Here is a 26890-nt window from a genome sequence, read left to right as displayed (position 1 = left end):
GACTGTAATGAATATCATATCTTAAAATTATTTTAAAGCAAACAAATCTTTAGCATAAGACCTATTGAATGCTTTATCCAATCACTCTACTTTTATACCAGCTTTATCACAATCGTGTTTTGGAATTGCAAAGTATATATCATTTTTGGTGAAGAAAATGATATAGCATATATATTATACTGACACAAAGATGACAAAGTGCTCAGGGTTACCAGAAGAGAGATAGCTAATCAGAGCTTTAAATGGCACAAAGATTTCCAATCTCCTGCTATTGCTCTATTCACCCCTGCTGTTTCTTCCTTGAGTTGATAGAGCTCAATAGAGTTTAAGTATACCTTGCAGGATATTTCTCTTCCTTCCAATCATTTCAAGTATCCAATCTATAGTTTCTTCCTGCTTTCTTTCTAGAAGCCTGAAATAATCACCTGTAACTGACTTTTTTTATTCTGTTTCAATTGTTCCATCTATTATGGCATATTTTTCTCTTTGCCATAATCCTACTCTCTGAAATCACCAATTAGTTTCTCTATGTGGCTTTTAGACCTCAAATATCCAGGTTGGTTTATGAGCCTTAACTATTGGTCAGCTGCAATGAAAACATTTCTATGTAAATTTATGGCTCATAAATTAGACAATCCAATGATAATGAATCATTAGCTTATGAATTAATGGTTTAGCATGAGACTGAAGAATTTTTGTTGTGAAAATTCAGTTCAAAATTAATCAACTTAATGTGATAAAACTAATAACATAATGTTTAAAGATTAGAAATCCTGCTGTTTTTCTTATTATTTTTTGACAAATTAAAAAAATACCTTCAAGAAGTTAATGTTTTAATATCTTGAAAACAACAGGATACTGCTAAATACATTGATCTAAATTATAACTGCATCTGAAACTAGTACAAGTAACATCACAAAGCCTTATAATATCAAACTGTCAGGCTTGAAAAACTAGAGCCACGTGTTAAGTTTCAATTAAACTGATTTATTCCGCATGTGCTCTGTGCTTTGCAGAAGAAACTAGTCAACTAATGATTAGCGCTATTTTAGCATTAGATATGGGTTAACGGAATTCAAGAGGAATTGAACTTAGTCTGCTTGTGGCATCATAGAGTCGAGGTGGTGCAGTGGTTAGGGTGCAGTACTGCAGCTACTTCAGCTGACTGCTAGATCAGCAGATCAAATCTCACCTGCTCAAGGTTGACTCAGCCTTCCATCCTTCCAAGGTGGGTAAAATGAGGACCCAGATTGTTAGGGGGCAATATGCTATTTAGTATACTGTCTTTGGTGTAAACCGCCCAGAGTCCTCGGAGAGTGGGCGGCATAGAAATATGACTAATAAAATAAAATAAATAAAAATAAATCATATAGATTCTAGGCTGATTCCTATCTTGCCTAGGCCCCCCTGGCTTCTTCTACAACATGAACCAGGGGTGAAATCCAGCAGGTTCTGACAGGTTCTGGAGAACTGGTAGCAGAACTTTTGAGCAGTTCGGAGAACCGGTAGCGGAAATTTTGAGCAGTCCGGAGAACCGGCAGCGGAAATTTTGAGTAGTTCAAAAGTGGGAATGGAGATTTTGCAGGAACATTTCCCTGGAGTGGAGTGGGAATGGAGATTTTGCAGTATCCTTCCCCTGCCAAGCCCACAAGCCACACCCACCAAGCCACGCCCACAGAACTGGTAGTAAAAAAAATTGGATTTCACCACTGACATGAACCATTTAAAAATGATTTAAATAGGATATTAAGGAAGAAAGCACTGCCCAAAGACACAGTCATGGGCAGACATTCAATATGGAGGTTAATTAGTTAATAAAACAAAAGAGAGTTGAAGACAGAACGGGATGAACATGCTGTGGGACTAAAAGTTTGGCAGATTTGGATGAACAATTTAAGGAAACACAAAGTCTGCGATATGGCTATAAGTAATACTTCAGATAGGCAAGTCTCAAAAGACTATCTCCGAACTAAAAATTGACTTGACAGGTTTGTGGAATCACAGCTGGAAAAATAACTTAAAGGAGTCAGAGAAAACTGGGAAAACTAATCTGACTACATGTCTCATCTCTAAAATTAATGACCCAAGCAATGATTTGAACTTAACAAATAATGGTATTGAACCTGCTTATTGGTTTTACTCTTCTAGGAGCACACAGAAACCTAGAGACATTTTGCTTAATTTGTAAACAGAGATCTAAAAAGATAAAATTATAAGAAAATCACATGAGCTGGATGAGAATAAATGAGATAATTAATATTCTTTTTCTAAGATAATCAGTATAGCTACATTGCAGCAAAAAAAAAGGAATTTAAACCACTGACAGAAATTTGATGTAAGTGGGGATTCCCTTTTAAGTTAATGATTTTTATGCCATAAGGACAAAATTTTATTCAGGTTTGACAGAGATTTATTTTTATTTATGTATTTATTAAATTTATATGCACAACTTGTGGCAGAGTTTTCTAACAAGGGAAAGAGCAAACAAATTAGGATTTATCCTTGGAACTGTGGAAAGCAGATTTAATCACAAGCTGCAGATTAGATAAGCATGCTGCACTGAACTGTGGAATAAAAGAAATTATATTAACTGTATCATCCTGTTTGAATTTGGAGGCCTAGAAGAAGGGGGGAAAGAAGGGAGTTAAATACGAGTGAATAAAATTTAAAAATAACATAGGTAAAAATATGGCTAAGGAGCTATTGTAATTAAATCTGAGAGTTTATTGGCTAGTGACAGGGAGAAAGAAGCCCACTAGGTCTTACAAATCCTTAGACTGAAGATGATCCATTAAGGATCCTCTGTAAAAAGTGGAATTGGTGGGGAGGGAGGTTGGGAATAGAGGCATGATATAGGACAGCGGATGGCATGGAGAGAGGAACAACGGTGGAAAGAGATTTTCTAAGGAAACAGGGAAACGGTATTAATCAGTAGTGGAATTCAAATCCCATCGTTACCGGTTCGCTTGTGGGGGCGCGCACACGCAATGCTTCTGTGCATGTACAGAGATGTCTGGATGGGTGGGTGGAACCTCCCACCGCTACTGTTACCTGTTCGCCCAATCCGGGGCAAACCAGTAGCAACCCACCACTGGTATTAATGCAGGGAAGGGGGGAATATTAATGCTATATACTGGCTTTCCATAGAATCAGGCTGTGATCAATAAGATTTTAATAACTTTTTTAGTTGCAGGATGAAAACTGCTAGGGAAAGTAGAGATATTCTAAAAATGTAGGTAATGTTAGAGCAATATAAAATTATTTCTTTAAATATCAGAAGTCTGGAGATTATCAAAATAAAAAGGATGGTTACTTGTGTTAAATCCAGTGGTGGGATTCAAATTTTTTAACAACCGGTTCTGTGGGTGTAACTTATTTTGGGGCGTGGCTTGGTGGTCATGTGACTGGGTGGGTGTGGCTATGTGGATAGGGACTACTCAGAGGGCTGAAAAAAGTCATTTCTGACCAGTCCTCGCACTTATGACCACCCTCACATTTATGCCGGTTGCAGCATTCTTAACAACATATCACTCATTTCACAACTACTTCTCTTCACCACAGTTACAAGATAGGGCGCAAAATGTAAAATGTGAGGACAGTTGTAAGTGTGAGGACCGGTCAAAAGTGCGAGGACCGGTCAAAATTAACTTTTTCAGCCCTCTGAGCAGTCCCTATGCACATTTTTTCAGCCCTATAGAGCAGTGGTCCCCAACCTTTTTATCGCCGCGGCCCGCTGAGCGCGCGCAAGGGTGGGGGCACAGCCCAGGAGCTTTTGCGCACGGCCCATTGCGCACGGCCCAGGAGCCTTTGCGCTGCAGCGTTCATGTCCCCCGGCCGCTGCGCGGCCCGGTGCCAGGTACTTCACGGCCCGGCACCGGTCCGCGGACCGGGGGTTGGGGACCACTGCTATAGAGGACTGAAGCCCTCTATAGAGGGCTATAGAAAAAGGTCCTCACACTTTTGATTGATCTTCGCACTTATGACCGGTCATCATTTATGCCCGTTGCAGCATTCTTAACAACCGTGTTACTCATTTCACAACTGCGGTGCTTCATGTGACTGGGTGGGTGTGGCCAGGTGTCATGTGACATTGCTTATTTGCCCTAATGACAGTTTGCTGCAACGGTTGTAAGTGTGAAAAACAGTCATAAGTCACTTTTTTCAGTGCCATTGTAACTTGTAAGTCAAGGATTACCTGTACAAAAATACAAAAAGCTTCTTTGCTTGCAAAAAGCTGCCCTAAATACCAACCATTACATTAGAAATACTTGCAAAGTGGAGTTACAAATCAGGGAGGGTGCCAGAGCACCTTGAGGAATTAAAATGGTTAAAATGCAATGATAACTATCAGCAGCCAAGTGAAACCATTTAGCAGAGAGGTCATTTAAGCTCTCCAGAATGAAGCCAAGGAGCAAACAGAGTATCTGTTGCTTGTTAAACCAATTACCAGAACAAATAGACACAGGAACTAGTCAGATTTCCGAAGTTGCTTCTTTTCAGGAACAGAGATTAACTTTTTTCCTTCTAAACAAAGCTGAATAGGGAAAATTATCTCATCACTAAACACAGGATTAAACATCACCAAGCACAGAATTAAACTTCACCAAAAACCAGTTTTAGACCAAAAGTCAGAAAAGGTATGTAAACTCATGTTTGAATGTCAATCTTTCTAGCTAGCCAGCTGAATGTCACTCATGTTGGTTCCTTGTCATTAAAAGCTTCTGCTTCGTTATTCAATTATTTCTTCAAAGTGCTGATCATTGCATCCTAGCTGGAAGAACTCCAACAGGGGAGCATTTCCTCCCAACAGCGATGTAAAAAGCTTAAAACAACCCTTCCCCTTTAAGAAAGTAAAAAAAAACAACAACAACTCCGAGAAGCTCTGGAACCGGAATCAGCAGTAAGTCTAGGCGTACTGCCAAGAATGTAATAAGGGTTAACTGAGTGGCAGTTTCTGTAAGCAGGGCAATAAAAATTAGGTTAGGAAACAACACCAGAAAGCTGTAATTCCTTACAGGATTAACCCTGTAAAGGGGGGGGAACCTCAATATTGATGTATTAAAATCTCAGATTGGAATGCATAAAGGATTTCAAAATTTATTTCAATTCCTGAATTTTTACTTTTATACAATGCATTGCACCAAGAATACCAGAATCTGGAAATAGTCTAAGATAATTTTGATCCTTAAATTGAATAAAGACTCCCAGGATTTGGCATTTTATAAGCACTTATTGTTTCTCAATACAGATTATAAACTACACTAATTTTTTAGCTAACCAATTAAAAGTTATTACTAGTAAAATTAACCATATAAATCAATCTGGTTTTATTTCACACTGTAATAAATTTACTCAAAACAGAAAACTATTATACAAATTACTAAAATTAATAAGTCTTCATTAAGCATATGTTTTTAGATATATTAAAAGCCTTTGATTCTCTTAAAGTATAGTTTTTAAAACAAGTATTAATTAAATTTAAATTTAGCTCTAGGATCTATAAGATAATTGAAGATATTTATAGACTTAATTAACTGTTATGATTCAAATCCATTATAATTTCAAGCAGTACTAAGCAGTTTCTTATCACTTATTATTCAGCTTAACTATAGAAGCAGTGGCAATAGGTCTTAAATCCAATAATCAGATCAATGGTATAAAATAAGAGATAAAGCATATCTTTTAAATCTATTTATAGACTATATATACTAACTATCAAATGCTTCTTAGTCAGATAGTTATATTACAGAATTAGAGGAATTTGCAGAAGTGTCAGGAGTAGTTAATTTTCATGAATCACATTTAAAGTTTTCCCAATATATCCCAAAATATTCAAATGGAATATGGAGTTTTAGGAATCCCAATAGCATATACATCTTTCAAATACTTAGGTATTACTATAAACAAAATATTAAAATGTTTAGAAATAATTATGTACCAACTTAAAAGAAACTGCACAATGAAAAAGTGGAATCAGAGGCAGGAACCACAATTTTACTAAACTTAATGGACTTTATGGTTTATCTCAATAACAGTAGCAATTATTTATAATATATATATCAAACTTTCATATGTATAATACTTGTCTCTTTATTTACACTGCAATACATCTCCTTGGTACTTGGTATATGTTTCTTTTTTTTTCTTTTCTCTCTCTCTATATCTTTATATTATGTAAATGTAATTATCTGATTTTGTTTGGCTAAAACTAGTAACAAAAATATTTTTAAAAAAAATCTGTAGTCCTCAGAAAGATAAAAGGCAGGCAGGGAAAGCTCATTCAGACTTCTAAGATTCTGTTACTATAACCTTATAATAAATGTAGCACTGATGTATGGCTTTGGTTTCATAGTCTGGTCTACCTTGAATAATTAACAGGTGAGAAGTATTGCTGGAGTTAATGTGTTATTGTGTAGTATAATCCCTTGATTACATATGATTAAGACTTGAAAAAGGTTATATGATTTCAGATCATATCATCTGAAAACTACATTTTCATATATGATACACTAGAACTGGGTTGCAGTTCTTCAGATGGATTTTCTCCTACATACATTTAAGTTAAAATGCTATCCATACCTTTCGGGAGTTACATAAAGGTATGCTGATACAACTGTACATTGGCCCTATTGCTAATCCCTATCTTGCCACAGTAATGAAAGTAATAAATGATATGTATCAGATCTTTGAGGCAAGGTCAAAAAACAGACACAGCAGGGTTTCTAAGAATGATGTTTATTGTTGCAAGATTGTAAACTAACAATCTTACTCCATCTTCTACCAAAACAAAAAAATTAAAGTGAGGATATTTTGAGTTTCTTTCTGATGCTGTCCTCTTTCTCAGGATTCAGTAATATTTTCTGAAACTTCCCTTTAATAGCTTGCTTGCTCATTCCTTTCCCATTCTTTCACAGCGGCGCCCTTATATATTATGGTCCAAGTTAAAGGATATGAGAATTCCTTTGACTTTGCTTTCTCTCCCATGAAATATTACCTGCCAATGGGTGGAAATGGTGGTACGTGTCATGTTTGTTTGTTTAATTTAGAGGCCAGGTAACTCCATAAGACTCTGTATGACTCACAGCATTAAAAACAAAAACAAAATCAGTAGCACAATATAGCACAGACCATGCCTGTCCTCATTTAATAGCAAGCAGGTGCTCAGGAAAACATAGTTGAAACAAGGAAGATCTCTCCTAACGTGCTGTTTTCTCTCTGGGTCCATGACCTGTCAGTTGCATTAGTTCTGCACATGGTGCTAGCTCTCTTTGACATCCCAGCTGATGGGTAGAAGATGCCGACTCAGGATGGGCTTCAGTAGAAGGGATGGTCATTAATGTGACTCAACATTAGCCTAGACAAGTCCAACCAGGAGCTGCAAGGGGCAAAACTTTTAAACCACAGAAGGAATAGAACAGGAACATGTTTTTTTGCAGAGCCCAGATGTTTGCAGAAAAACAGTACTTCTAACCTGCTAGGGTTTAATTTTAACTTGTTTGGCCTCCTGCAGTCCTCACAATTTCCATACCAGATCAAAATCTGCATAGCATTTCAAGCCTATACTTGACTGAATTTATCCATCACATCTTGTGGGGTAGGGACACAATGGATGAATTAACTCAAAGTTAAAAGTCATCAGTGGCTTGGATGTAGAGATTGACAAAAATGAAATCACTTTTCAAAGAAATAGGATTTAAATATATATAAAAATAAGAACCAGAAGTCATCCTATACAAATTTCTCATGAAATCAGGAAAGTATATCTGTGATGTTTAGGAATGTGGCAGCTAATGTGTACAAGAGTTAAGATTGGGCTTAGAATTTGTAAATATTGTGTGTCATTTAGTCATATGGTTTAGAATTTGAACTTTTTATTCGCTTAAATTAGCTTGATTTTAATAAGCTTTTTGTATGAGCATTTATTGTTCTTCAATAGAAGATAGAGTGGCACAGCAGATACGTTTCATATAACAATACTTTTACTTATTTATCATCAGCCTTGGTGGCGCAGTGGACTAAGTGCTGTTAAAGTAGCACTTAGTTGCCAGCTGCCTACAATTACTGCAAGTTCAAATCTCACCAGGCTCAAGGTTGACTCAGCCTTCCATCCTTCGAGGTAAGTAAAATGAGGACCCAGATTGTGGGGGCAATAAGCTGACTTTGTATAAAAAAGAACACCGCTTGGGGGGGGCCGAAAACCCTACTAAGCAGGTATATACAAAAGTATGAAGGCTATTGTTTAATGCATTGTAAGCCACCCTGAGTCTCCGGAGAAGGGTGGCATATAAATCGAACTAATAAATAAATAAATCAGGGCAGCAAATGAAACTTTGTCTCTAATCTACCCTAATCCTCAGACAATGGACTCTGTCCCTCTGACTTTTATTGAAGGGTTGTTGTTGTTGTTGCTAAATTAAAAGATGCAGAAAAATAAAAAAGAATACAGAAAGGGGAAATGATATAAAAATATACACGAGAGAAGAAAAAATAAATTAAGACGTTTAGATATTAATAGAGAAAAAAATCAAGATCACGTGAACTTGCCTCCAGAAGTTGTGAATTTCCAACACTAGAAGTTTTTAAGAAGAGATTGAACTGAAATGATAAAGAGATTTGTCTGAAATTATATACAATTTCCTGCCTGAGCAGGGGGTTGGACTAGAAGACTTCCAAGGTTCCTGCCAATTCCGTTATGTAATTCCAAAAATAAGAAGAAAAAAGAAATATTTAAAGAAATCATTTTCAGCAAATATTGTTAATATTTCTGCCCTATACATAACCACCTTCCTATATAGAACTCTTTTTAATTAGTAAATAAAAAAAACTAATGGGCAGATTTTATTTTCTGGACATACAAAATATAATATTGAATAATCATAATACCTATTTCTGCATGAATTATTTTTAAGAGCAACATCTTTCTTCTTCATTTAGGAGTGTTAATACTATAAAAGAACTACCTATATTAACTGGTAGAGCTGAAGGTAATCCCACTTCTATTTTTAGCTAAACTAAATCTATAGTGATCTTAAGATGCTTACAGTTGTTACATGTGTTGGAATTCCTTCTACTCCAGTTAAACTTGAGCCACTGCAGTGAAGGAAAGTATTCGCGGAAACAAATTTAAGAAATAAGGATAGATTAATTGCCTCCAAATGGGTGCCAATGAATCATTGGAGGAAATTGTTGCTATGGAAAATTACCAGTGGTATGCAAAATTCATGAAAGAATGTCCATCTGGACAACTCACCATGTATGAATGCAAGAAGATCCTTGGCCTTGAAAATGCAACTACGCAGGCAAATAATTATGTTGAGAAAGTATTCAATATTTTTGATACAAATAAGGTAAGAGTTATTTCTATAGTGCATAGTTTTAGGTAATAGTGTGCTGTTTTTCATTTATTGTATACAGAACATTTTAGCATCTTAAATCTAACATTTGTTTTAAAATTCCTTCCAAATTGATTCTGCAAGATATAAAAGCAGCTAGAAGAATATATGCCTGTTTAACAGGATTTTAATTGATCAGTGATTAAAATATAGCTCTGATAGTTATCTTGATATCTCATACTTTTGTGTTCTTTATACATTGGTATCTGTGAGATGCACAGAATTAAGATGTATATAGCAGAGATTGCCGTCTTTAATATGGTTGCCAGCTCTGTGCCTTCAATTTTCGAGGCCGTATGGAACTATTAACTATTAAAATCAATATGCATCAATATTATTAATCTTCGTCACATTCTTTGAAATTTTGGAACCACCATACATATCATATCATACTTCTATAGTAGGTCCTTTCGTCATTTTTGTAAAAGTGCATGCCCAGTTCTTGTTATATTTCATTACTAGAATTTTATTTATCTTTTTCTAGTTCTATCAAATTACTACTGTACAATATTCTTTCTGAAATAAAATAAGAGTTGTGTATAGTATTCCAAATGTACTTGCATCATATTTACTCACTTCTTTGTATTTGTTTTCTCTCCTAATGATACACACTTTAAAAAACAAATTTGTTTATTTACAATTTATTTGTGAGTTTCTTTCATCATACTTAATGTATTCATAAAACTTTTTTTTAATTGTCTTCCTGAAAAAAAAGAACTAGTCATATTAAGTTTGTAGGAATTAGTGATTGGCTTGTATTTTGGGGGATTACTGACTTAATGTCAGCCTTTTGGCTAAAGTCAAGTGTAATCTTAACTCAAGCAAATTACAAAACAGTAATGTCAACCATTATTCTTTGAAGATACAATCAGTCAAATAACTTTTAAGAATATAAGCTAGACTTGTGAGCAGTGTTTTCACAGGCTCCAGCAACTATACTGCTTTCATTGAAACTTATAGTATACTTGATTTACTTACTAAATTATTTTCCTTTGGAAATGTGACAATAGAATATTAGAAGCTTAAAGAAAAGCAGAACTTCAGCAGAAAAATTAATATCACTAATCCTTTATTAAGTCAAAATAATGTGACTCATATGAACCACTGTTAGCTCTCACTTTTTCTTAGCACTGAAACAGTTGCAGAAATCCTGGAAAGGCACAGAGTTATAAAACTGGAAAAAACAGTTTATACTGTTTACTCTTCAACTGTATGGTTGGGTCTTCTTTTCTTGATATGAGGGTTCTACTCATCTAACCATATACCCAAGCTATATCATCTCCTGGGATGTGATAAAAAAACAGAAGCAAAATCAGTATATATTTAGGACTACTTCTTATGCAGCACGTGATTTCAAATTTAGTTCTTTTATTTATTTTATTCATTTATTTTTATTAATTTTTTATGCAACCCATCTCCCTATAAGGCAACTCTGCCTTTAAATCACTGTCATTTTTAAAAATATTTCCAAGGATTGTCTACCCACTCACTGGCTGGCACCAATGAGAAGTACTGTATTTTTCAGAGTATAAGACACACTTCCCCCCCCCCCAAAAAAAGAGGGTGGAAATGTTGGTGCGTCTTATACACTGAATAAGCCATTTTTTGCCTCCCAAAGCCCCGCCCCGCTCATCCCATTTTTGCAAAAAAATGGGCCTATTTTTCACAAAAACAGTGCGCAGAGGGTTTGGGAGGCCTGCAGAGTGCTTCTGGGGGCTGGGGAGGGCAAAAACGCCCCCATTTTTGTGAAAAACGTGCCCGTTTTTCACCCACTTTTTGCAAAAACAAGGGTGTTTTTGCCCTCCCCCAGCTCCCAGGAGCACTTTGCAGGCCTCCCAAACCCTCTGCATGCCCTGTTTTTTGCAAAAACGGGCCTGTTTTTGCAAAAAACAGGATGCACAGAGGGTTTGGGAGGCCTGCAGAGTGCTCCTGGGGGCAAGGGAAGGCAAAACCCTTTTTTTCTTACTTACCTCTTTGAAATCTTGGTGCGTCTTATACACCCGTGTATCTTACAGTCCAAAAAATACGGTAGGTTGTCTAACCCCTGAACTCACATGACTTTATTGCTTATTCATATGCATATTCACAAAAGATGCATACACACACACACAACACACGTTTTTATTGTAACTGTTCTGCCCCAGCTATGGACCCCAAAGAACACAGCACACACAGACTCTATACAAAGCTTATTTACTCAAAATAACTTAGTCTTTATCGTTCAAAGGCTGTTAATGAACTGTCTTAACAGCCTACCAGAATTCTAAGATAAGGTAATCACAGTCTTACTAGAGTTGGCAGAAAGCCCAGAAGCAGTTTTGCAGACACGGAGGAGAGTGAACTAAAGTTATTCTCTACAGCTTGTTGCAAGCGGCGTTCCTTCTTAAATAGGCTAAGGGAGTGGCCAATTAGCCCCAAGTCTTACTGTTGAGGAGAACTCCTCCTGAGGAGCCACTCCTGCTTTTTGGCAGCTCTGCGCACCCGTGGATTGAGAAGAAGCTCTTCCTCTTCAGCCTCTTCACTTAAAGGAGCTTCTGGAGGTTCTGAAGGCCCTGGCTGAATCCCTGCCTCTGGCACCACATCTTCTCCAGCCTCCTCACTGTCCGACTCGAGCGCCAGCTGCACAGGCTGCTGGCGCAGCACCACACCAGTCTCCTCGTTGTCGGAATCGGCTACAATCTGCACAGGCCGCTGACAGGCCACAACAGTAACATTCTTTAAGCTACAATCTCTTGCAAGTAGTGGGCTCCAATGCCAGAACTGGCGGTTCTAGAATTCTAGGTGTAATTCTGACAAACTGACAGTACAAGTCTGGGAGTTACAGTCCTAGCTCCTAGTGTTCCATTACCACCCAGGTAACGCTATTATAAGACAGTAGCCTCAGTTTTATTTGGCATACACTAGCCTATTACATTGCACTGTTACATTTGAGCAGGAGACTACCATGTTTCCCCGAAAATAAGACCCTGTCTTATATTTTTTGAACCCTGAAATAAGCGCTTGGCCTTATTGCCATGCGCTCAAAAGCCCGATTGGGCTTATTATCAGGGGATGTCTTATTTTGGGGAAAACAGGGTAACATTGAATTTAATGTGAAAATTTCTCAGACTCTTCCTGCAGCTTACATAGACAATGAACTACACTTGATATTTGTCTTAAGATAAATTGATTAATTTTCATTACCATTCACTTGGCTAGGACATTAGTGATTTCTAATTTCGGCTTTTTTGGATGAAGTATGTTTTAAGCTGATTATAATTTCTAATACATAAAGTGAAAAAGGTTCATGCATACAATTATTAACAATAAAAATTAATTGTGTTATTGAAGACCTGATTGCACTTGCTACTTATGAGTGGATTGCTTTTAGAAATGGACTAGAAATAGAAAATGAAATATGGGCCTCATATTGCAGAGTATAAATTGAAAAAAGATAGTTGTATAAATGTGTTAGAAACACTGTATATATTTACTAGATTAATATTTGCATTAGATGAGTATATATAGACTATAACTGTTTATTGTTAGGTTATACCATACTATATTTTTCTTTGTTGTAGTTTTTTAAACTATTTAATTAAAGCACTATTTATGTGTTCTTTGACATTGACATAATGATATTTGTCATTATTTTTGTTTTCATCTTTATTTCTATTTTTGATATTAATTAAAAAGCAATAATAAATAAATATTTAATAGTCCACATCTATAGGTACTATGTTTCCCCGAAATGACAAGTTCTTATTTTTTTTTACCCCCTCGAAATAAGGGCTTGGCTTCATTATCGGGGGGGGTCTTATTATTTTGGTAGTGCAGGAGGCGGTGAGAGTGGGACTGGATGTCCCGTCGCTGCTGTCGCCTCCCCTCCCTGTTCTTTGCGCCGGCCGAACAGCCCAACCCATCCCACCCCACCTTAATGGCAACAGCTGCTTCCCTTCTCCGCTGTCTCTTTATCGAGAGGAGTGGCAGATGGGGCGGGGGAGAAGCAAGACACCTGGAGTGATACATGGCTCCCCTTGCCGTCTCTTCTCCCCTCCTTGCCAGGCATGACAGGGCTCCTGTCCCTCGCTTAGCTACCCGCCCCCTTTAGGGATGTAATTTGGGGGTGGCAGGTAGGGGGGTGAGAAGCAGAATGTGTGCCTTACCTTTCCTGCTCTGTCACGTTCCTCACCGTTGTGTCCAGGGAAACATCCTGTAAAAGAAAACCTACTCACGAGTTCAATCAAACTTCTTGAACTTGCGAAGTTTTCTTTTACAGCATGTTTCCCTGGACACAATGGCGAGGAAAGCGATGGAACTTGAAAGGTAAGACCTGTGTCCCGCTTCTCACCTGCCCTACCTGCCACTCCCAAATTGCATCCCTAAAGGAGGCGGGTGGCCAAGCAAGGGGCAGGAGACCTGCCATGCCCTGCAAGGGGTGGGAAGAAGAGACGGCAAGGGGAGCCACATCTCTCTCCATGCGCCTTGCTTCTTCCCTACCCCACCTGCCACCCCTCTCGATAAAGAGATGGCGGAGAAGTGAAGCAGCCAGGCTGCTGTTGCCATTGGGGTGGGGTGGGGTGGGATGTGTTGGGTCGCTAGACCGGCGTGAAGAACAGGGAGGGGAGGGCATCTCCTCCCTTTTCCCCCTCCGGCCTTGCCTCAACTCATTTTGGTTGTGCAGCAAGCAACCAGGGAAAATGGTGGGACTGGCTGCACATGCGGGTAAGTAGTTGGTGGGGGGCTTATTTTGTGGGTGTGGCTTATATTATTGCATGTGCTGAAAAACCCGATTGGGCTTATTATCCGGATATGTTTTTGGGGAAACACAGTACTACCCACTAAACAACCATAATTGGGGTTGGCAATAATGTCGCTAAATGATATGATTGTTATGCAAGACAATACTTGTCCATGACTTGCAATTTCACTACTAGCTTCTCTATTTACTCTACTTGTTGAAATCCGACTGTCGTGTTCGCAAATGATGATCACATCACTGAGGGACACTAAGACCCTAAGGTTAGACCGCGCCTAAGGTTTTAGTGCAATTTTGAATAGTCACTAAATAGAGCAGTTGTTAAGTGAAGACTATTTCTATTAAAAAGTGCCATCTGTTGAGGCTTCTGTTCCATTGAAGGTGTGCTTGTATGAAAACGCAGAGTACTCATGAAACCTGTGAACAAATAAAGTCAAACATTCACAAAATTAAGTTTAAGTAATAATCTATTTATTACGGAATTTTAATAATAAAACTCTGGGCTCAAAGTCCCAGGGAGTCCTGCAAAAGCTCACCACCTCTGAATGAAGTTTTGAGAATCTAACAGAGAGGCTGAGGGAGGCAAATGTGTATAATGTTATCATGGAAATGTCATATATTTTGTGTCAGACATTGAGACAAATATATAAATGCGACATTTGTACCAGCACACTCAAATCATCATTTTAGTGTCAGTGCAGTTTGCTGAAGATGCTGCTGATTGTCAATCTGTTTCGGAAAGGTAGCTTTAAGAGCTGTGCATTCAACATTCCAATTGACTTCATGCATGCTGTAATGGGAAAATGATCCTTTCCTGCACCAGAAAGAAATCTTTGGGTGAGGTGGGAAATAGTAAACAAGCAGTCTAAGGATTTGATTCTGAGTTTATACTTTACCACAGAGATAGGCAATTTGTGGCTCTGGCTTGCATATAGCAGAAAAGCTAGCCATGCATACAGTCACTCTCTGTCAGCCTAACCCAGGGGTGTCAAACTGGCGGCCTACAGGCTGGATGCGTCATATGTAGACCACACTCAGCCCAGCTCCGTGAAAGGAAAAAATGTCACAAAAGTCATGTGCTGGCAACGTGACGCCCCAAGTTTGACACCCGTGGCCTAACCCATTCACAGGATTGTTGTTGTGAAAAAAATAGGAGGAAGGAGTATTATATATGTTCATTGCTTGAAGTCACGTATAAAAATAATAAAGTTGGAATAAAAATTAGCTATCTATCATCTGTCTGTCTGTCTGTCTGTCTATCTATCTATCTATCTATCTATCTATCTATCTATCTATCTATCCATTTAATATCATAATTGTGCTCACTTTTCTGCCATATCTGTACTCAAGGCAACCACCAGAGTTTAGCAAGAATTGAGTTAATTTGCACATATTTAATACATCTATTGTTCTCAATTTACAAATTGCAAAATGATACTCTTTGCAGTTACTAATATTCAGCAATAGTAACGCTGGACCAGCTTTGACTGCACTTGTTCTTCTAATCTACAAATAGAATATTTACAATTTTTCAGAAGTTGCTGGATCTCAGCTCCCAGCAGCTCTATGTAGCAGGTCAATGGTATTAATGAATTCAACTATTCTGCACTATTATTCTTATAATCTCTTAGAGTTCAAAGAAGTTCACAAAAATGGTAGAAATCCTCTTTCAGAAAAATGATTTGATAAAGGAAATCAACACAAAATGTTTAATTGTAAATATTTAAATTCCATGAGGGGAGGCACAAATTGTATCCTTTCTCATGCCTGTCAGAATAGTTTATGTGCTTATGTACTATTAAAACATGATAGTTTTATTCTGATGAAACTATACATCTTATCCACTTTTTGAGTATTCTCCTTTTTTGTCTCATACACAGAACTTGCATGAATGCAGCTGTTTTTGCAGCCATACTTACATACTTCTTTGCAAATTGTTGATAAATTTGATTTGGACTTATCATTATTCAGAGTTGAACAATTTCAACTGTGACACAATGGTGTTTCTATGGAATCAATCATTTCTTTTTTATATCCAAGATGTCATCCAATTAATAAGTATTAGATAAAAGCTATTTTTGCTGTACATTTTATTGTTAAGGATTTAATCCTGAAAGTGTATTTGCCCACTAAATCCAATGGGATTGCTTATTATGATTTAAACAAATATTTTTCCAAAAGTACCGGAGACACCATTGAAGAAAAGAGACACCACGAATTATATCTGAAAAAGAAAATGACCACATTGCGCTACATACCTGACATTCTAAAATAAAAGTAGAAGGATACTCCAGATGAAAGAGGATACAAATCAAAGAAACAAACACTTATGTGGCAGTTTGTAAATTAGCATTGCCCAAGGCAATTTGGATCAGCAAACAGTAGACTTTAAAAGACCTGAAACAAAAGATCCCAGTACAATTAATCCTGGACTGTTGCTTGACCAATTCTAGGTCACTAGAGTAGGTGAGTACAAAATAAAACACTTGCTTCCACAGAAGTAAGTGCTTTAAAATTCATTGTAATGTATTTTTTTGAGAAGGTATGCATAGAGCTGCTTTTTCAACATTTTGATAAATCTAGTTTCAACAATAGGAAAAAAGAATTTTGGTAGAATTATTTCCTGCAAACATTTGAGCAACTGAAATTCCCACTATTACTATCACATCCCTTTTTGAGAAGTGTCATCTGACGCAGAAAAGTCTTACCTGTATATTACATGCTTGCTGCAGGAGCATATAATAAACTCCTACAACAGTATTATTTTTGTTTCACTTTTATCCCAATATTGTTTCAACTAGATATATGCAAATATATTTTTCCTTGCCTATAATGCAGCCCCCCCACTCCTCCTCCTGTTGGATCTGCTCCTTTTGCACAAGTATGGGTAGTCCTCAATTTACAACAGTTCATTTAGTGACCGTTCAGTTACAACTGAAAAAAGTGACTTATGAGCGTTTTTCACTTGCAGCCTCCCCATGGTCATGTGATCAAAATTCAGATGCTTGGCAACTGACTCATATTTATGATGGTTGCAGTGTGCAGGGTTCATGTGATCTCCTTTTGTGACCTTCGAACAAACAAAGTCAAGGGGGAAGCCACATACATTTAACAACCATGTTACTAACTTAGGAACTGCAGTGATTCATTTATCAACTGTGAAGTCATAAAATGGGGCAAAACTCATTTAACAAATGTTTCATTTGGCAACAATTTTGGGCTCAATTGTGGTCATAAGTCGAAGACTATCTGTAATAGTTTTCCAGTGTCGTGTGCCAATCATGAATATCATCCCATAACATTTCAGCAATAATAATCACATATTTCTATTTCTGAGTTAGGATCTCTACTTTTATAGAGATCCTGTTTATTTTTCATGCTGTCTGTTGGATTAGAAATATCTCAGATTTTGAGCAGAACCATCCATTGGCCTCTTTGTTGTACTTGCCTGTTAAACTCTGATTTTCCACCAGGGCCTCATGCTTTCTTCTTTTGTTTCTGAGATTTATGACCCGGTGCTTGGCTGTATATTCAAGCCTTAGTTTTTGCAACTTACCTATTGTTGCCCTACTCTGCATCTTTCTCAACGTATTGCAGTGAAGTTTTGATTAGCCATCGTGGCACAGTTTTATATATCTTTATATGTGAGTACATTTTAATGGAACAGCTTAGAATCTTTTTTTAGAATAAGCACATATAGGATCAAATGCTTGAAAAGAAAATAAATCAAAAGTACTGAATCAATTGTGATGGATAGTAGCTACAAAGTCGTCTTCAAACTCTTCCCAATCCCTGCCTAATGCATAACTCAAACATGGCTGTTTCTGCTGCCAAAAAACTCTTGTAATCCTGACAGAAAGAAAATAATGAACATTCCTCACCTAAAATAAGTTCATCAAGGACAGGGGTGTCAAACTCAAGGCCAGTGGGCCACATCCGGCCTGCGGGGTGCTTAGATCTGGCCCCCAGGACTGGCCCGGAAACTGCAAACGACCGCCCCGTGGTGCCTCTGTCAGCAAAAATGGGGCGCAGGAGGTTCTCAAGAAATGTTTCCCCGTTTGCATTTGAGCTTGCAAGGGACAGGAAAAGAGAAAGGGAAAGACAATGAAAAAGATGGGAAGATGGGAAGAGAGCAAAGAAAGAAAAATAAGGAAAGGGAAGAAGAAAGGAAAATAAAGAGTGAAGGAAAAAGAAAAGGAGGGAGGGAGGGAGGGAGGAAGAAAGGAAGATTATAATGAGGGAGGGTCACGTGTCATGCCCATGGCCACGCCCACCCCATCACGCCCCTCTCGACCCTCTGAGGTCAAACACAACCCTCATGCGGCCCTCAATGAAATTGAGTTTGACACCCTGATCTAGGAAATAGTTCAGAGATCAGAGTTATCCATCCTCTTAACAATGGAATTCTCAGCAGCTTTGCTTTGTCAATACATTTTACTTTGTTTAAACACCAATCCCACTTGCTCAAAATGTGCCCATAAATCAGCGCCTTCACATGTCCCGCCTTCAACCCAACAATTTCTATTGTTCGGGGTTCCTCTTTCTTGCAGAGCAGGCACCCATAGTCACTGAATAAAGATTGGTCATTTTCCCTCTGCTCTTTTTTTTTGTGAAAATTCCATGGCATCCTGATATGACTAGCCTTTTCAAGAAAAGAGATGAACAACTTACACGTTGCTATTTTTCACATGGAGCAAACAACTGCTATCAACCTCACGCTCTGCTAGCATGCCTTAGATTACTGACAATGTGCTTTTTGTAAAATTGCCTTAGCAGAAATTTGAGGTGCAGTAGAACGAGGCAGTGAGGCTGTTCTTCTCAGTGGCCAGAAATAGTTCTTGATGTGGAACTGCCGTTTCCATAATGAACAGTTCTGGTTTGCTGTAACAGCAGTGACATTTCCGAAGTTTACCACTTCTACTTTTTAAAATCTGGTGGGCAGTCTGAAGTGGTGATACAGAGAGGAAGTCTCCATACCACATTATTATTATTCTCATGATCTATAGTTTATACAGTGAGTTGTTTTCTGTTTCTGGCCTTTTACTGATCTTTTTCCTTATTTCTGAAAGGGACAGACTCTTCTATAGCAAGAAAGTTACAGGATGAGGAAGTCATCAAAATAACCTTAAATTATTTTTGCAGCCAGTTATCCTCTTATTAATATTATTGTCAAAATAAATGCAATTTCATATACTTTGCAAATGCACTCAACTCCCCTTTTGTTTCTTTTAAAGGATGGATTTATTGATTATTTGGAGCTTTTAGCTGCTATAAATCTGGTGATACGAGGGAAAATTGACCAAAAATTGAAATGGTATTTTAAGCTTTATGATATTGACGGGAGTGGAACAATTGATAAAAAAGAAGTAATAAGCATGTTAATGGTGAGTAAATGCACAAATTAGCAAGTAAAGTCATTCTATGGGAGTTTAATACTGTGAATATAATGGTGTTTTGACTATTGTAATAAATGTATGGCCAAATTGTCACTTATGATTTCTTTGCTGTCCCAGATAAAGGCAATATATATCTACACTAAGCTTTTCCCACTTCCGTTAGAGGAGACTAAACTATCCAAAGCTACTATCGGCTGTTGGTATTTTGGAGGAGTAATTTAGCTCAAGAGCACTCAAAGAAGCTGCTTTAACTAAGATAGTGCTGCTGAGTGATCACAACTAAACATTTTAGCACATTTAGAGAGATGAACCACAGTGATGGAAAGGACTGAACTGTAGGTGGGGCAAGAGTTTCATTGTTCATGGAAGAAACTGAGTAACAGCTGTTTTACATATTTAAAGAAACTGGGGGAAATGCAACTTTTATGTGTTCATTCTTATACCAGGTACCCAGTATTTCCATTACTATTATTCTTTGTGCTTTAAACAGATATGAAAGAGCAAGGCAGAGAATTCTTAATCATATATTTGCAAACAGAATAACTGTTCACCCATAAAAAGTAATATAGGGATCATAATTCCTAAGCCTTTTTACAGAAGAAAAAGCCTTCCTACCAGTATATATCAAAGAGTTGACTCTGTAAAGCACTGTGAAACAGTATATAATTCTAAGTGCTATTGCTATATATAAGACACAACGCCTGTCCAATCTAGGCTGTCTTAGATCTCTCCTAAAAAAATTGTTATATCACTTAGGGCCGTGATGGCGAACCTATAGCACGCGTGCCACAGGTGGCACACAGAGCCATATCGTTGGGCACACGAGCTCAGCTCTGGCACACATGCACGCATCAGCCAGCTGATTTTCGGGCCTTCTGGGCCCACTGGAAGTCAGCAAACAGGCCATTTCCAGCCTCTGGAGGGCCTCCAGGGAGGGTGGGGAAGGCCATTTTTGCCCTCCCCAGGCTCCTAGAAAAGCTCTGGAGCCTGGGGAGGGTGAAAAATGGGCCTACTGGGCCTGCCATACCATCACATGCCAAAAGCAAGGGAAGCGCGGGGGAGTCACACACACATGCGCGGGGGCAGGGTGCATAGAATTATGGGTGTGGGCACCTATACGCGCAATCCCTCCCGCGCTCCCCCCACTTTTGGCACACAATGGCAAAAAGATTAGCCATCATTGACTTAGGGCAACACCTAATCTAATTTCTTTTCTAGAATATTCAATTTAAGACTTATATTAGAACAAAACCCCCACAATATGAGAGTTCCTGGGACGAATTATGTGTGATCTCTCAGTTCATTAATATGCAGATAGTTTCTTGTTCGAATAATCATAAACAATGAGTGAACATTTAAGAAGGAAAAACCAAGATTTAGTGAACCACCTGATGTTTGTATGACTGTCTATAATAGCAGGACAGGAAAACTACTTACAATTACTTAATTTAGTTTTTTATATCCTAAACTCTCCCCTGTGGTTAATTTTTTTATTCATGCAGTACATTTATTATCATAAATGGGAACAAAGAAACAGCAGCATTACATCATATCTGGTATTTTTTAGCCATCTATCATTCAATTATTTGTTTATTAAAGAATGTAATTATAGACCAGAGACAAAAAAATATCCAGCATAAAGGCCATCACAGCAAGAACTAAGGCTACCTAGATTATGTTAGGATATGGTGTAAGCCTAACAGGTTGTCCAGGCAAATATATGGGCAATATATGTGTTCTATGACTTTAACATGAATATGTATTATGTGACTTTAAGAAGTACTGCTGAGTCATTGTAATGCTGAGTCATTGTATCCTGATTGGATATGCTATGTTGTAGCTTAACTTTTAAGAAGGGAGCTGAAATGTAGATTAAACAGATTATGTTCAAGTTAAATTATTTCTGGGCATCATTTTTATTATATCTAATTTGGCCCTTTAGAAAAGTCAAGCATTCAGATTTCTGCAGTGGAGTGCTCATAATTTAGGCTTCTATGTGTTTATGTATGTTTTGATTTGGATTCCTGCTTCGACTTAAATGGTCCCTTTCCAACTTTATGCTTCTACTTTTCTTCTTACTGTATTTATTAATGTTTTTATAGTGTGCCCCAACAGGAAGACTCTATATAGCAGATTACAACAATAAAATAAAATGTAAAAATATAAAACAGTGTAGACCAATATATGAATTGTAAAAAGAGAGATGGAGCTGAGCAAACGTAAACATGATAAGAGTTTCAAAGACTTCTGTATACAGTATCTGCCTACCTCTGAAGTTGGGTTAGCTCTTAGAAGGTACTTTCAAGATTCAGTGCTGGGATGCAATATCTATAACCATGGAAGACTTCATAGCAGTGGTGGGTTGCCCCCGGTTCACACCAGTTTTATAGAACCAGTAGTAAAACTGGTGGGCGGCTCTGCCCACCGAACCCGACATCATCAAAACACTTCTGTGCTTGTGTGCTCGCTTTGCTCGCGCACGCGGCCCACTACAAACCGGTAGTAAAGATAAGTAGAACCCACCCCTGCTTCATAGGTATTGGACAGTATTCTGAACTGGTCCATTAAGCTTACTAATAATCAGTGTAAAGATTGCAGAAGAGATGTTACCCTGCCAGTATACTTTTGACCTGCCAGGTATAGCTTCTGGGTCATCTCCACAGGCTCCTCCACATATAGTATTTTAGTAAAACTATGGTGTTTCTACATGGATAAATACTAAGACATTGTCACCATCTTCATTTCTTCATCTGCAATGAAAAATTGAAAGCAGTAGGAATGGTACTAATAGTTTTTTTAAAATATTGAAACACTGTGATATGCATTTCAACATAAACTTGAAATGTTAATAAGTCTCTAAAATTTTAAACTCTTTTAAATAATGTGAGTAGTTTTCAGTGTTGATTTAACTGGAATGCTTTTCAAGTTTGCCTCAAATGGATGGTATACAAAAGCTACCTCTTACATTTGTAATATAACATGATTGTTCTTATATTATTATTTATTTAGGCTATTCAAACCCTCAGTAACAACCAAGAGATGAGTCCTGAAGAATTGACAAACCTGATTTTTCAGAAGATAGATGTAAACAATGATGGTAAGAATAAATAAATCTTGAAATCTTTATTTTCATTGTTTTGCAATTTTGTAAAAGCATTCTGTTGATAAAGCTATAAAGAGTTAGCCACATATACATACTTCAGAAATATTATAACTGGTTGAAATCGATCTAATTAGATGATTACTCTATGACAGACATTGTACAAAGCAAAAATTGATTTTTTTTTAATTCAAAGAGTCATTCAGACTGTATGGCTTAATCTCACTGTGTGTTTGCAGCAAGATGAAATTGAAGACAGCAAAGAAAGGAATGGAGGAAAGTATGGTTCATTCATTTCAGTCTTTATTTTTTAATTCTTTGTTCAGCAAATTTTATTAAATTGCTTTATAGAGATTCTAACAAGTTAATTGTATTTTAATTAATTGCCTTGCAAAACTTTTTTTTTTTTGCATTTAATCCAAGGTATCCTATCAGAAGTGATTATTGGCAGCTAGTTATATATATATAGTGTTTTTTAGAAGCAAAGGGCTGAATCTTGCCATGAGAATCAAAGTGAGAAACTTGAATGTTTGAAATGTTGCAAGCTGTATTTTTATCCAGATGGAACAGGATAATTTTACCAAGCATTCTTCAGTTGCATTGTTACTTAAGATATTCTTGCTTTGGTTGTATGTTAGAGAAATCTGATTTTTATTTCAGTTAAATTCTATTGTAATTATAAATCTCAGTTTATTGTCAGTTCAGCATCATATTCATTAACCCCCTAAGCAGCAACAATCAATTCCAAAAAGAAAAGTTTAAGAAAAAGTTTCATATATGCAGAGACTGAGTCTCTGAGAGCTTTTTCCTTCCAATATAAAACTGATCAGAACGGAATAAATATGCAGAGCTAAAGGAAGATGAGAGACTCATTCTTTTGACACATTAAAATAAAACTAATAACTGAAATTCAAATTAGATAAGTCCACAAAGACAAATATATTTTTCTTCTGCATTTTTATTGTTTCAGTAAAAGCAGCTTGAGGAAGCAAGGAGTTTGAACTATCTGAATATTTCCTTAGAGTTTAAGAGTTTCTTTTCCCAGTTTTCATTATCCCCATCCCCCACCCTGAAGCATAGTCATATACTGTAGCTGTGCATATCTAAGCAGTATCTCTCCAGCCTTCCTCAATCTAGGCCAGTGATGACTAACCTTTTTGCTGTCGTGTGCCAAAAGTGGGGGGAGCGTGGGAGGGTCAGGCACGCACGTGCCCACACCTATAATTCAATGCACCCCACCCCCACATGCGTGTATGACACCCCCCCACGCTTCCCCCACTTTTGGCAGTGATGGCATGGTGGACCCGGTAGGCCCGTTTTTCACCCTCCCCAGGCTCCAGAAACTTTCTTCGAGCCTGGGGAGGGCGAAAATAGCCTCCCCCCCCCACGAGGCCCTCCAGAGGCTAAAACAGCCTGTTTTCTGACTTCCGGTGGGTGCCACCTGTGGTACGCGTGCCATAGGTTCGCCATCACGGTTCTAGGCTCTCCATACTGATGACCTTTAATTATTAGAATGTCATTTAACAGATCTGGAGTGGAAGGCAACAGATTGAAGAGATCTGCTCTATTTATCTAACAAACTAGTTCTTATGTAGATCTATTCTACAGATGGAACTGCAGGATTCAGAAATGCATCAAATGCAATTTCAAATGAATGGAATATTTGGTTCCACACAAATTAGAGCATATTATTGGGGAACTATATTAGTTTTACCAAGTACAGGTAGTCCTCAAGTTATGTCAGTTCACTTAGGGAAGGTTCAACATGCTCCCTGCCAATTCCTGCCGCCATCCTGCCCTGCCGGTCTCTACAGACACTGGGACTGCTTTGGTTAGCCCACATTCCACATGTCCCTCCGTACCTGCACCAACCAGTCACTTACCTTGGGAAGGTCTCCAGAGTTCAAGTCAATTGCTGGAGTTCTGAACCCACCTGGATCTTGCTAATTGCATCAACATGGAGATGGATAAAGAAGTGGAGAGCTTGGCGCACTGGCTCCCTGTACCCTTCGCTTAATGGACACACTCCAGAGATCAGACTGCTCCCACCCCAAGAGGGTCTCCTTTTTTGGGGAGACCCCTACAGCCCACAGACGTCTCCGTGCTGCCAGATCTCCACCAGAGGGGATCCATCACAGCTGGTACACCAATCTCTCAATTTCTTTATCTAGCTCTGCGGTGGCACAATTGGCAAAATCTGGGCGAGTTTGGCACTCCAACAAGTGGTGGGGCAGGGTCACGTCCACTTGTGAGAGAGGCTGGGGCTCAGTGGGGAAGGGGAGGGGCCCACCCAAGTCTTCTCTGCCTGGCTGGACAAGGGCCTGGCACCCAAGGCAAGTGCAGGCTGCACCAACCTATGCCTCTGCGAGAGCTGTTAGGGAACTGTTGCAGAAAATATGCAGTGGATACACATAGCACCATTCAGGCTACAACAAAACAAAGCCTACAGACATGATAGATTTCATGTTCTTACACACTCTTCTGTCCTCTTCTGTCCTCCGTGCAAAAACACTTTTCCAAAGAAGACAGAGGTGTGTGTAAGAATGTGAGATCTAAGGAAAACAGCTTTGTAACAACAACTTGAGCTCTGGAGATCTTCCCAAAGTGAGTGATTGGTGATTGGTGGGGAGAAGGCCCAAGCTGTGGGGACTCCAAAGGGTGGGAAGAAAAGCGTGGGATATCTCAATGGGTGGGGAGAAGCCTTTGGTAGCTGGAGACAATGGTCTTGTCCCTGACTAGGTCTCCCATGACCTTCCCCACTCTTGAGGTACTTCATGTGCTCTTAATGACCCACACATTTGATTAACAAATGCATTGGTGAAAGGAGGGACGGGGCTCATTCATTTAACGCAATTCAGCTAACGTTATGATCATAATGGGCAGGATCCATTACATTCGTAACTCGAGATTATCTGTAATAAATATAGTAGTGGTTATGATAGTGTTTTCCCTAATTCAAGACAGAAAACGTCTAGAAAACTTTGACTCTAAAGAAGTGCATATTGTTTTTATAATAGGGGAACTGACCTTAGAAGAACTCATGAATGGAGTGGAAAAGGATGAACATTTCCGGGAAATTATTTCAAAGAGCTTTGAGCTCTCCAGTGTACTGAAAATTTTACAAAGTGAGAGAAGACACAGCGTCTGACACATATTATAAATGGCACTTGTGACAAAAAGAACAATTCAAGGAATAGAATATCAAATACCAAGACTGACTGTTACATTTCCCATCTACTATTCAAAGCATAAGACGGTCTAGACAGATGATTACTTCAGAAGCATTCTTCATTTATTGTCCCTTCCTTTTCTTTCTCACAACGTACAATAGCTTTGTCTACATATATAACAAAAATCTTTTTAGTGCAGAATGAAATAAACACAGCACATAACACTTGGTATTGGGACAATATATTCAAATAAGTAGATCAATACAATTGGAATTGGGAAGATATCTCTCTAGAAGATAGAGAATAGATAAATTACTTAAATATTATTCATTTAACTTGAAATTTGGAACATGGTGATAAAGTATTATATAGGACTGGCCTATTTAGATCAGTTTAGGGTGAAATATGTTTTTGCAGTAACTTAATATCTATACCGATCCATTTAAAAATAGGAGTAATTCTTCTAATTAACACCTCAGTTAGTTTAACCGGCTAAATAGAAATAACTATTTGGAAAAGCAGTTAGTTACTTTGATGTTATGGGAATTATTTCAAAAGTAAATTAACATGTTGTAATGGTTTAGTTTTTAAAGGGTTTTTTAAGGGTTACAGTTAAAAAAAATAAATCGCTTTTTTAAAAAAAAACTTTAATTCATCATGAAATCAGACAAATTTGATGAAATAATTAAGAAGATGCATTTCAAAACTTTGTCTTCAGCTATCAAAGATTTATTCAAATATATTACATGAAACATATAGCAACAAAAGAATTTAAAATTACCACTTCTGAAATTCTAGAGCAAAGGCCAATGTTCTTTCCTGCTTGCGTATCTTTTTCTTTTTCTTGCTTTTGAAGAAGCATCATTTTCAGCCATTCCAAAATTACATATTTGCACATCAAGTAAAACTTTCCTTTTTCTGGCTATTGGCTTATGGCAACATCCTTTACAGTAATGGTGCAGGAATACATACAGCCACGCATGCACTCTTATCACTCTTAAAGTTTTCTGAATATGAAAAAAAGACGAAATCTTCAGACACTAGAACAATTTGTAATTCCTATGTTCAGATTTGCCACCTAAGTAATTCCCCTA

General features: G+C 37.8%; 1 protein-coding gene across 1 annotated transcript; it reads left to right on the top strand.

Annotated features, from left to right (window-relative positions):
• Window positions 1–9096: 9096 nt before the first annotated feature.
• GUCA1C (guanylate cyclase activator 1C) lies at window positions 9097–26018 on the top strand. The gene is made up of 4 exons (XM_034415287.2): window positions 9097–9347; window positions 19365–19514; window positions 22536–22623; window positions 25644–26018. Exons 1-4 carry the CDS (start codon window positions 9156–9158, stop codon window positions 25772–25774), a joined length of 561 nt encoding a protein of 186 aa, XP_034271178.1. The 5' UTR covers window positions 9097–9155; the 3' UTR covers window positions 25775–26018.
• Window positions 26019–26890: the final 872 nt, after the last annotated feature.

Source organism: Pantherophis guttatus, chromosome 5, assembly GCF_059756535.1.
Source record: "Pantherophis guttatus breed Tessera chromosome 5, ASM5975653v1, whole genome shotgun sequence".
Taxonomy (NCBI): Eukaryota; Metazoa; Chordata; class Lepidosauria; order Squamata; family Colubridae; genus Pantherophis; species Pantherophis guttatus.
Note: the sequence above shows the minus strand (reverse complement) of the source record. Positions and strands in the feature narration are given on the sequence as shown.

Bases quoted from the DNA above. Each gene is read 5' to 3' on its own strand.
- GUCA1C (XM_034415287.2), top strand. From the start codon at position 9,156: ATGGGTGCCAATGAATCATTGGAGGAAATTGTTGCTATGGAAAATTAC. The intron at 19,515-22,535 runs GTGAGTAAATGC...TTATTTATTTAG, and splicing joins AAGTAATAAGCATGTTAATG to GCTATTCAAACCCTCAGTAA. The intron at 22,624-25,643 runs GTAAGAATAAAT...TTTTTATAATAG, and splicing joins GATAGATGTAAACAATGATG to GGGAACTGACCTTAGAAGAA.